The 12,543-nt window shown below is 36.1% G+C and overlaps 2 protein-coding genes across 3 annotated transcripts in view; one reads left to right on the forward strand and one right to left on the reverse strand.

The window, feature by feature from the left end:
- Window positions 1–12,543, forward strand: part of LOC113369929 (insulin gene enhancer protein ISL-1) — a 53,201-nt gene that overhangs the window by 38,329 nt on the left and 2,329 nt on the right. For both annotated transcript variants that reach the window (XM_026610553.1, XM_026610552.1), the window contains 2 exons: window positions 5,805–5,969; window positions 7,225–7,384. In XM_026610553.1, the coding sequence (XP_026466338.1) occupies window positions 5,805–5,969; window positions 7,225–7,384 (325 nt within the window). The remainder of the gene's footprint in view (window positions 1–5,804; window positions 5,970–7,224; window positions 7,385–12,543) is intronic.
- LOC113369928 (apoptosis-inducing factor 1, mitochondrial-like) overlaps window positions 1–12,543 on the reverse strand; it is a 112,666-nt gene that overhangs the window by 27,088 nt on the left and 73,035 nt on the right. The gene's annotated exons all lie outside the window — the stretch shown is intronic.

Here is a 12,543-nt window from a genome sequence, read left to right on the forward strand (position 1 = left end):
ATATTTGACAACTTTATATTAGTTGATAATGATACTGATTAGTTTTAGGAGAAAATCTACCGAGCCGTTTTTATGGTCTTGTAGAACTTCTGAAATATTACGTCCTTACGACAAGTAGTTAAATTTTAAAAGTTCATCAAAATTTGAAAAAATGAATAGTTTTTTTGACGTTTGTTAAAATTAAAATTAGATGATTTACTTGGTATAACTTCTTTACTTTGATCATGTAACTGATATTTGTAATAGAGCACATCAATCTTTAGGTTTGATACTAAGAAATTGTAAACAATTTAAGTCTACCAATGCACTTCTTTGCATGTACTATTCTATTGTACGTTCAAAATTAGAATACGGTTCGATTATTTGGTATCCTCATCATATCAACAACTCTGATGCGATAGAGAAGGTTCAGCGAAAATTTCTGAAATACCTTTATTATAAAACATATAAAATTTACCCTGAACGTGGCTTTGACCACAACACTTTACTAAAAGAATTTGGTATTCCTTCCCTTGCCTCACGTCGATTTATCTGTACAATTATGTTCTTATTTAAGCTTTGCAATAATTCTATAGACTGTCCTCTTATTCTCAATCAACTATCCTTTAATGTTCCAAGGTTATCTTCGCGTTCACAACTATTTTTCAATTATCCTACCCCTAAATCTAATTCTCTCTTAAATTCGCCAATTTTACTTATGTCCTCTAACTTTAACTTAATTAATAATGAAATAGACATTCACAACACTTCACCTAATCAAATGATCTCCATCTGCACAAGTTAATCTTTTTATTTTCTTTCAAATATCTCATTATTTTCTTATTCTGTTTATAAATATTATTGTTACATTCTGCATTATATGCAATTTTATCTTAGCATTTTATGTTATATATTGTAATTTTGTATATCTTTTAATTGTTATTCATTATGTAAAATAATTGTATTTTTGAGTCCTCTTGGAGAAATCTGTGGGCTATATATTTAAATAAATAAATAAATAAATAAATAACGATAGAGTACATAGTCTTAATGAACATACTAAAGACTAAACCATTAAAGTTCTACGGAAACTGGTTAAATTATACAAATTATTGATTTGTGAAAATTTGCTTTTAGAAAATACTCCGAGTTAACATGTTCGTTCGTTTTCAATTATGCGTAATAAATCCACTTGTAATACTTTTAATCACTCATAAATTATTTTTTTATTGATTAAGTCGATTATTTACACTTTGGTATTTTACCAATGAAATGCGTATGTTAATTTATAATAATAGTTTATTGACAGTTTATATACATAGATCTCTTATCGCGACAACAACCCGGGACCGACTGCCTGTTCTCTCATCCGTACGCACCATCCGGCGCTACCCTTAACATAGCGACGTTGCCATACGCCTACAGTACTCCCCCTCTAGTGACGAAGTTCACGAAAATCCGTCCTGCCAAAACCCGGGAAACCGATCTCATCCGGGAACCGATCCGGCGGCTCAGGCTCTGTCGGGCTCAACGGCTGAGATCTGGTGTTGTTAACAGATTCCAACTGGATTGTTTGCGGAATCTCATTAGACTGTGACGGAACGGATTCAGCATTTTCTTCTGGCGTTAGTGTGTATGCTGGTTTCAAACGGTCGATAGATATGGTGACATCTTTGCCACGCATACATACCACAAAAGTCTTTGCTGATCTGGATTTCACCTCAAAAGGACCTTCATAAGGATTCTGCAGAGGTCTTTTTGGGCCGTCGTTTCTAACGAAAACGCTTTCCGCAGTCGCTAAGTCTTTAAATATAAATGTTCTCTTCTGGCCATGTCGCGTTCCATTGATGGGACATATCTTTTGCATGTGATTACGCAAGTTATTCACGAAGTTTCTTTCGGTGTAATCACTCGTCGGTGTTAAGTGTAGCATTGGTCCAGGCAATCGCAAGGGTTCGCCATATACCATTTCCGCAACAGTAGCTTGCAGATCCTCTTTCCATGCTGCACGAATTCCCAACATAACCGTCGGTAATATTTCTGTCCATCTTTCACTGCTATGGCACCTAATAGCTGCTTTGAGCTGGCGGTGGAATCTTTCAACCATCCCATTGGCTTCGGGATGGTATGCCGTAGTCTTGTAATGGCTCGTTCCAAGCAGCTGATTCAGTTGACTGAATATTCGTGACTCGAACTGCCTTCCCTGGTCTGACGTTAGCCGCAGCGGTATACCAAATCTTGCAATCCAATTAGAATAGAAGGCTTGCGCTACGGTGGAAGCTTCTTGGTCTCTAATTGGAATTGCTTCCGGCCATCTCGAAAATCTGTCGACGCATGTAAGGCAATACCGATATCCTTCTGACAATGGCATTATCACTATATCGATATGCACGTGCTCAAATCTACTCGATGGAAGTTCAAATTGTCCAGTTGGGGCCTGCACGTGCCTACTGACTTTTGCACGCTGACATGCGACGCAACATCGAGCCCACTCGCGGCAATCCCGTTTGATGTACGGCCACACATGTCTTTGTGTAACTAGCTTGATCGTACCATTCATACCGGAGTGTGACAATCCGTGTAAGCTATCAAACACCGCCCGCCGTAACTTTGTTGGAACATACGGTCTAGCTGTTCGCGTAGAGATGTCGCACAAGACTGACACGTCTTGGTCCTCAAATCGAATAAGTTTCAGTTTGAGCGACGTGTTGCTTTCGGTGCGCAACTTAGCTATTTCTTCATCTATTTTCTGCTCCGCTGCTATTAACTTCATATCTATTCCGGCACTTCTTAGAGACTCCACCCGCGATAATGCGTCGGCGACAACATTTTTCTCTCCCGACATATGACGTACATCGGTCGAAAATTGGGCGATAAAGTCTAAATATCGGAATTGACGAGGCGAACACTGACTATCCTTCTTGACAAACGCGAACACTATTGGTTTATGGTCAGTAAAAATTGTAAAAGTTCTTGCCTCAACCATGTGACGAAAGTATTTCACCGCTTCATACACTGCAAGTAGTTCACGATTGTAAGTTGCGTATTTCCGTTCCGTTGTGCTCAGTTTTCGCGAAAAGAATGCCAAGGGTTGCCAGCTGTTAGCGACCTGCTGCTGTAATGAGGCTCCAATGAAATGTTCTGAAGCGTCGTAGAAAATAGCTAAATGAGCATTAGCGTGTGGGTGGGATAGTAGTGCTGCTTGAGCCAGACTCTCCTTACACGCTTCAAACGCAGCTGACGTATGCGCTGTTCACTTTACCGGGGTTTTGCTCTTCGGATCTCCACGCAGAAACTCATTTAACGGTGCTTGAATTTGAGCGGCATTTGGTATGAACCTTCTATAAAAGTTTAGCATGCTCAAAAACCGCCTCAGATCTTGCGTTGTCGTTGGCTTTGTGAACGTCCTAATAGCTTCAACCTTCTCTGGCAAGGGGCGAGTACCCTCAGCCGAAACCTCATACACTTGTTTGGCCCAACACACATTTAGCTGGGTTTATTAGAACTCCAAATTCCAAAAGTTTACCAAACAGTGTCTCTAGGTGCGCCATATGTTCTTCCTCGGACGACGAAGCTACAAGAATATCATCGATGTAGGCGTAACAAAAATCTAACCCTTGCAACACCTCATCGATAAATCTCTGGAATGTTTGCGCGGCGTTGCGCAATCCAAACGTCATGTAGGAAATTCATATAGTCCAAACGGTGTTGTAATAGCGGTTTTTGCAATATTTTCTTCCGCCACCGGAATTTGGTTAAACGCTTTCACCAAGTCTATAGTCGAGAATATAGTTTTTCCGTCTAAGGCTTGGGCGAAATCATGAATATGGCGTACTGGATATTTGTCAGGCTTCGTTCGCGCATTCAAACCTCTATAATCGCCACATGGACGCCACTCATCACACCCTTTTGGAACCATATGTAGCGGGGCTGCCCAACAACTTTTCGATGGTCGAGCCGTTCCTAATTTCAGCATAGCTTCAAACTCCTTTCTAGCAGCCAGTAGTCTGTCCGGAGCTAATCTCCGCGGTTTTTGAACCACCGGCGGTCCAGGACTTGTTTCTATATGGTGTTGCGTCGCGTACTTGCGTAACCTAACAGCGCCGTCTGGTCGTGTTAAACCAGGAAACTTTTCAAGCAACTTATGGTACGCCGTTGAACCCGTTACCACCTTTATAGTCGCTATTGATCCCGCTGCAATATCCGCCTGCGCCCTTAATCCTGTCATAGCATCCGTTATTTGACGATTTTTCACATCCACAATCAAACCGTAGTAAGCGAGAAAATCTACACCAATTATTGGTTGCGTAACGTCTGCTATAATGAAGTTCCATGACAGGTCGCGACGTAGCCCAAGATCAACCACCATTGCCACCGTACCATAGGTTGCAATCGTCGTATTATTTGCGGCGGCTAACTGGTATGCAATCCTCTTCCTATTTGGATTGCATAATAATGAGCGCGGAAACGCTGAAACGTCCGACCCCGTATCAATCAGGTACGACACCTGACTCTTTCTGTCACTTAGGCAAACACGGCGGCTTATCTGTCTCTCTGGGCGTAAATCGTTTGCCGCTAATAACGATGGCCCACGGAGTTTTCCGAACGCATGTCGCACGGCGATCGACATCTCGTTGCATTCCGACCGAACCGTCGATGATATTCGCAAAGCGTTCGTACGCGCTCTTCCGAACCTGACCGAGTACTTGCGGGCGTACGCAATCTGCGCCTACGGCGAAGGGATGAACCGTCTCGTCGGTCCTCTACCTGCTTTCTCAAGCCAGAAATCTCGGCTCGCATGTTCCGCAATTCTGACGCGATGTTGCCGTAAAAATCGTCGTGCGCGTGCGAGTATGTGCTTGCAATGGCCATCGTTGTTGCACCAGATGCTGTCTCCAATTCCATAATTCTGTCGTCGGCTTTCGCATTCAAGTCTATGTCACTGTTTTCCCGTACAGATACTAACGCTTGCACATGCGTAGGCAAGCGCGACGACCACATTAAGTTTAGCATTTCTTTTGAAACAGCTGAACCCGCTAATGAGCGTAGGTGCCGTAAAAACTGTGATGGGGTTCTATCACCCATTTCCTGACCTTCCAACAACTGGCGTAGCTTTGTTTCATCGGAAATGCCATACCGTTTCAACAATTCCTTTTTCAACACTCTATATGGACTATCTTTAGGGGGTTTCAGAATTATATCGCGAACTTCCGACGCATACCGCGGGTCCAACTTACTAACGACCGTATGAAATTTTGAACTCTCATCCTTCACATTTGCGTTTACAAACACACTTGTAAAAATTTGGCAAATTTACGTTATCGCGGGGCACTACTACTGGCGTACTCATGTTTTCCACTGCACTTAACTTTTTCGCACGAGAATTCATTTAAAATTAACACACACACTAGATCACGTCGGGGTCACCTACTTTGGTATTTTACCAATGAAATGCGTATGTTAATTTATAATAATAGTTTATTGACAGTTTATATACATAGATCTCTTATCGCGACAACAACCCGGGACCGACTGCCTGTTCTCTCATCCGTACGCACCATCCGGCGCTACCCTTAACATAGCGACGTTGCCATACGCCTACAACACATATCGGGAAGTTCGTGTAACTTGCCTCAAGGCAAAATTTTATTTTAGCAAATGTCAATGAATGTGCATATATTCCAAAAAATATTTATTTAAGTAAGAGTAACTTGTTTAGCGTAATTAAAACAAGTAGGTGATAAGTATGTGACAAGAAAATCTTTTAAATATTTCTTAGTTGAAAATTATTTATTATCTTTTAGTAATACGAACATTACTTACAGGGGGTGCACTATATTGCAAAGAAGATCACGATGCCTTGGAAAAAAGTTCGCAGCAGCAAGGGGTTGTAACGCAAACGACACATCCTGGAGCTCTCGAAAGTAACAATAATAATAGTATAAGCAGTAATAATAATAATCACTCTAGCGAACTGGGTTCCATGTCAGGTTGGTATATTTACAGATTATTCAAATGAATGTAAAAAATATTTTTTTATAAATATTGTATTTGAAATGGATAGGAAAGAAATGTCACAAAATGTTAATGATTGAAACCGCAATAAGATTTGAGAAAATAATGTTTATATTTCAAGGATCATTATATTTTCAATCGGTATGCTAATAAATTACTTGGTCGTAACAGTTTTTGCAAAACGTTACTAAAATAGTTTTTATATAAAAATTAATTAAATTATAGGGTGTCAACTATGGACGACGTACAATGTGTGTTTATTCTTGCTTCAAAATTTGTCACTCTGAGTTAAATTGTTGAGAAATCTAATTTTTTACTATAATTTTTAACTTCCCGTATGTCTAAAAATCGACTGAAGTTTTTGCATATCTTTACGTTTCAAGATCTCATGAATATTTTGGTATAGCTTAGAAAATTTGATGTGTGTGAATGTGTGTGTGTGTGTAGTATGTATTTTGTATAGATACAAGTTTTTGTTCACGATTTGCAACCTATTTGAATGATTCAGAAAACATTCGATTCCTATTGATAAGAAGATTTGCTGAATAGTTTTTGGCAAAGGCAGGTCCAGCTGTTTCGAAGATACGGGGCAAAAGTGCCAAAATTGGAAACTCAGTTTTTTGAGAGAACGGAGCATCCGATTTGAATGATTCAAAATACATTCGATTCATATTGACGGCAAGGCGTGCTGGTTAGTTTTTGGCAAAGATTTCAGTTTTTATTCTACCTAAAATTTTGAAGCTCAATTATAAACTTGAAATAAAATAAAAACCTTAGAACTCAGTTCATATCAAAATTCTTCGAATACATCATTACGGAACGGGAAGGTTTAGCATATTGCCTTAAGGCCATATGCCATAAACCACTAATTAGGTTTTTTTATAGTAATTTTTATCGTAACTATATTTTTAAAAATTCTGGACCTACCTTCCTCAAAAACTAATTCTTCACACCATCAACACCAGCAATATGTTCTTTGAATCATTCTAATTGGCTGATAGTTCTCCACAGAACTTCATGACCATTATTTGAGCTCTTTGCGCTTCGTACCTCCAAAACGATTTTTCGCAAAAAAAACAGTACGTCGCGCGGTCAGTACGAACCGAAAGTTTTTTGTTTTTTTCATTATCAGTAACAATATTATTGTAAGCCATATACCAAAGTTTCTTTACGATCCGAAATAATATATCTCGTGAGTACATAATGTAATTTGTGTATCGTGTGTATCAGATTCGGGCAGCGAGTCCGGCTCCCATAAGGGCGGCTCCGGAGGGAGGAGCAAGGGTTCAAGCGGAGCGGTAGGACTAGGCGGTGGGAGCGCCGGCAGTGGAGATGGAAAACCTACAAGAGTACGAACCGTTCTGAATGAGAAACAGCTGCATACATTAAGGTAAGTTAAAAAGAAATAGCTTTATATAAATCGTGTTCGTTTTGTATAGACGTTCAAATAAAATTAAACTTAACTTTTCTTTTAATAAAAGGATACATATAATATAACCAAGGATTTTATATTTGAAGACATCATAATATATATGTATATACGTACATGGTTTATAACAAAAAAAAAAACGACAATAAACCTATTAACAACCATCGTGTCACTAGTTATTTATATATTAAACTAGTGGGGTGCATGGCATCGTGCCTTAAGGCAAATTGCTGAAACTTTCCGTACCGTAATTATAAATCTTGTTACGGAATCCAAAATAAATTACACAAAATGTGTACACATTTAAAATATCTATAAAATATCTGATAATTTGATGTACATATGTCCAATAAACATGTTTGACCGCCAAATGACATTTATTTAACTTATTAACTTCCCGTAGGGTAAGTTATTGTAATGGGCCGAAAATCGAAATTGAAAATTTTTACATTTCTCGACGTTTTGAAGGTTTCTGAACATTTTGGAAATACCTCAGAAAAGTATCCGATGTGTATGATCCAAAAAACATTCAGTTCATAATGACGGGGAAAAGTGGTTATTAGTTTTTGGCAAAGGTAGGCCCAGCGGTTTCGGAGATACAGAGCTGTATGTTAAAAAAATGGCAGTTTTTGAGAGAACTAAGCGTCCGATTTGAATGATTCAAAGAACTTTCTGCTTGTCTTAACAAAATAATTGATTGTTTCAACTTTTTTTTTCAAAAAAAATTTGTTTGTATATCGAAAATAATTCAGATTTTATTTTTAATTCTGACTATAGTTCTAATATACTTTAAACAAATATTTTTAACTTTGCAATTCATTTTATATAATTCTTATAAATATTAGACAATGTTACAATATTAATAATAATCTATTTGAAAACATTCAGTATTCCTCGAACATTCCGTTACGGTACGGGAAGTACCATACACCCCACTAGTTTTTATTGAGAGTCCATAACCGCTGTACCTGTCTGCCCAAAAATTTAATCGGTTCTTCATCTTGTCAATACAAGTAAAATGTTTATTAAAATTAGACGTTCCGTTCTCTTAAAAACTGAGTTACCCTTTTTTGCACCTTTTGCCCCGTATCTTCGGAACGGCTAGACCTGCCTTCGCCAAAAACTAATCAGCGCGTCTCTTTATCAATACGAATCGAATGTTTTTTGAATTATTCATAACGGTTGATCGGTGTTCCCGAAATCGTCGACGAAAGTTTGTATCCGCACATTGTACACACACGTACACACATACACACACATACATCAATTTTTTAATGTATGCCAAAATATTCAGAGGCCTTTGAAACGTAAGAAAATATAAAAAAAATCATTTTCAGATTACAATAAGTTATCCTACGGGAAGTTAAAAATATTTTTTTAAAAATGAAAGTGCAATCAAACTGGCATTCACTAGTGGTTCATGGCATCGTGCTTTCCGAACCGTGATTTAAAATTTCTAAAGGAATAGAAAGGAAAAACTTTTTTTTTTTCAGAATTTTGATTTTTTTCAAATACTTATTAAATGGAAATATAAATAACATGTAAAAAATTAGAACATTTTTGAAAAAATTGCAAAAATATTGGCTTTTTGAAAAATTTTTAAATCTTGATAATTTTTGAAAACTTCGATTTAAAAATAACTAATTTTAACAGGGGCGTAGCGTGCATTATCGGGGCCCCGTATCAAATTTTTTTTATAGCGCCTACAAAAATTAATAAATCTTTACTTCATCAATCATCAATATTCATCCGTCCTTTTCCCAAAATTTCTATAAAAAATTCAAATTAAATATACACATTTATTAAATCATTTATTGCTTATAATGGCTATAATTTTTGATAAAGTTTCTGCTTCTACAATCAATAATGATCTGACTGCTGTTCCTGCATCATGGAAGAATTTCACCTCCCGAAGGAAAAGTTTATGTTTTTGCCAGGAAATGTTTGTTTATAACAGTGATTCCCAAACTTATTTCACCTACCGCCCCCTTTCCAGAAAAAATGTTACTCAGCGCCCCCCTTACAAACTTTCCGAAGGAGAAGTTTGTTTTCATCAAAAAATCTGCTAATTTTATGTTTTCTCGACGTTTCAAGCCATTCTGAATCGAATGAGACCAACATTTGGACAAAGTATGTGTGTGTGTGTGCGTGAACAGATTTTTTGCCGTAAATCGACGTTTTCTCAAAAACGACTGGACCGATTTCAAAAAACTAAAAGCCATTCGATGTATCTCGATGAGGACTATTGTTTGTGCGACGATCGGCCAAGCCGCTTCTTTATAAATAGCAGAAAAGTGAAAAAATTTTCGTCCACGTTTTAGCCCGCAATTCTGAATCTATTTTGAAAATTCAAAAACCGTTCCAAAGATATTGGTTGGGAATCGACCTGATTAGTTCTTAGTAATGATCGGCCGGGCCGTTTTCTTGTAATAAAGTGTTTTTATTAATTTAAGTAGTAGTAATTAATAAGTAGTAGTAATTTTTTAGACAATTTATATTTTTTTTTTTGACGGTAGATACCACAGTCTTATAGATCATACTAAAATATTACGGTCCTACGGCAAGTCGTTAAATTTTGAAAATTCGTCAAAGTTTGCAAAAATTAGTATCGTTTTTATGGCGTTTGTCAAAATTAGAATTTTCAACGATGTTTGCTTAAAAGCGCATAAACCGATTTTAAAAATTTAAAAGCCAATCGATGTATTTCGATTATAATTTTAATGTGAGGGAAAAGGAATGAAGGGGGGTGCGCTCGTACCTACAGTAAATTTGTTCGCAAAAAGTCATAAAGGGAGTCGCGTTCAAATTCAAGCAATAGCGGATTTATACTCCACGGTGTTTTGTTGGAATTTCAACGAAATCGAATAATTTTACAAATTTAGAAATATTTAATGAAGATGGCACATTTGCAAAAAATAAAAAAATATAAATGCCTTTGTGCTTACGAAAATATTGAGTCTACTACCCACGCAGCAAATCCAAATTGCTGAACTAAATCTTCCTAATGGATTAAAACTTTTGGATTCACACTTAAATATTCCGCGCGAAGTAAATATGTTGATAGGTGTTGATACGTTTTTTGAAATTTTAGGTAACGAAAGAATTATACTAGGCCCCGATAAATATATTTTACAAAACGCGGGTGGACAGTTACGGGTAGATATCAAAGAAATATAATCAATAGCACGACAAATAATCCGCCAATCTTACAGATTCTCTTACAAAAAATCTCTTAATGAATCCCTTACAAAATTTGGTAAAGTTACACGCTTTGAAAAGTTATATAAATTATCGACATACAAAGAAACATATGAACCATACTTTTCATTAAACCTTTTGCGAAACAAGAATTGGCAGTGCATAGTTTAAAACTGATTTACTTACTAATACACCTATGCAAATATGTTTGATTAACTTCAACTAAAATATTATCTTTATATAATTCAGTGTTTTTTAATATAATTCAATTTTAATTTTTTATTTATATATAATATTAATATTATAATATTTTTTTAGTTTTGTGCTTTAAACGCCCCTTACAACTGAGCATCGCCCCCTAAATACACCAAAGCCCATCACCGCCCCCCAGAATCGCCGCAGCGCCCCCAAGGGGGCGCTGGCGCCCACTTTGGGAATCACTGGTTTATAACGATAAGCCGAGTCGATTCCTTGAAATTAAGAGAAGAGTGCTAAAATTTTCGCCCTTGTTTCAAAATCATAAACTGTTTGGAATATATCGCCTGGGCAGCTTTTTCATAATTATAGTTCTTAAAATTAAATTGACTATTTTGATAAAACTTTCTATGATCATAACTATCATAAGTACTAAAATATCATGAACCTGTGATAAGTTATTAATTTTAAAAAATCATAAAAATTTAGAATAAATCTGGTTGATTTATTTCAAATTATATATTATTGATTGATTTGGAATAAAGTCTTATTGATATCTACTAATTTTTGCGCATGCTTGGGGTTTTATTTTTTGGAGGAAAACTCTTTAAAATAATAATTTTACATTCCTCGTTCTTTTTTTAATGACATTATAACAAAGTTATATAAATAAATAAATAAATAAATAATATATAAAATTAGAAACTCCCAACATAATAAAAAAATATAAATTTATTAACTGTAAAAATATTTCGATATCAAAAATATACATGACATGTCCGATTGTTTTTTACCAATCAAAACCAGCCTGCTTGATATCGCCATTAATATTTGCTACGGACGTTGGAATCCTTGTCCTTTTGATAATGCTGATACGGCGGTAGTTACGCACATGAATTTTAATTTCTTGAGAGTTTTTGATACTCATTCCAATTGGTCGATCCATAATGTCGAAAATGTCGAGGACATTTATTGAACTATATAAGGTAACTTTAAACATAGTATTGTCTGGATGCGGAACCCATAGAAATAGAAATAAAATTGGTACTTATAATAAAAATCACTATAAAATATCTGATAATTTTATGTGTATATCTCTAATGATAATTTTTAACTGCCAAATAGCATTTTTATTACTTTTTTAAGGATCTCAAAAACCGCTGCATCTGCATTCGCAAAAATTTAATCAATACTTCTTTGCGTCAATACAAGTGGAATGTTTCTTGAATAATTCAAAACGGATGCTCTGTTCTCTCAAACTCTTTATTGCCATTTTCTGCACTCTTTTCGATCTCCCACGCAGACCAACCTTTGCTAAAAATTAATCAGCACGTCTCTTTCTTATTAAGAATAGAAGGCTTTTTAAATAATTCTAATCAGTTGACTCGTGCTCACGAAATGTGGATGATTAATTGTATCCATACATACACACACCATACATTTGTATGCTAAAATGTTTAGAAAACGTAAAGATATGCAAAAAAAATATTTTCGATTTCGGACGATTACTTACTATACGAAGTACCATACGGAAAGGCATTATTTTATAGCAATATGCTAAAATGTGTTCTGTAATTTTTCAACAAAGAATGATAACGACCTTGACTTGAACAAAATTATTTAATTTCACGTGAAAAAATTAGCAATGGTTACGCGACTTAGTTTTTTAATTATTAACTATGTGTTATAAAATTGTTACAATAAAACTACGCATTTTAATTCTTTAC

The sequence above is a fragment of the Ctenocephalides felis genome, unplaced genomic scaffold, assembly GCF_003426905.1.
Source record: "Ctenocephalides felis isolate EL2017-DRISC unplaced genomic scaffold, ASM342690v1 CF-g0.4_SCAFFOLD_01492, whole genome shotgun sequence".
Classification (NCBI taxonomy): domain Eukaryota; kingdom Metazoa; phylum Arthropoda; class Insecta; order Siphonaptera; family Pulicidae; genus Ctenocephalides; species Ctenocephalides felis.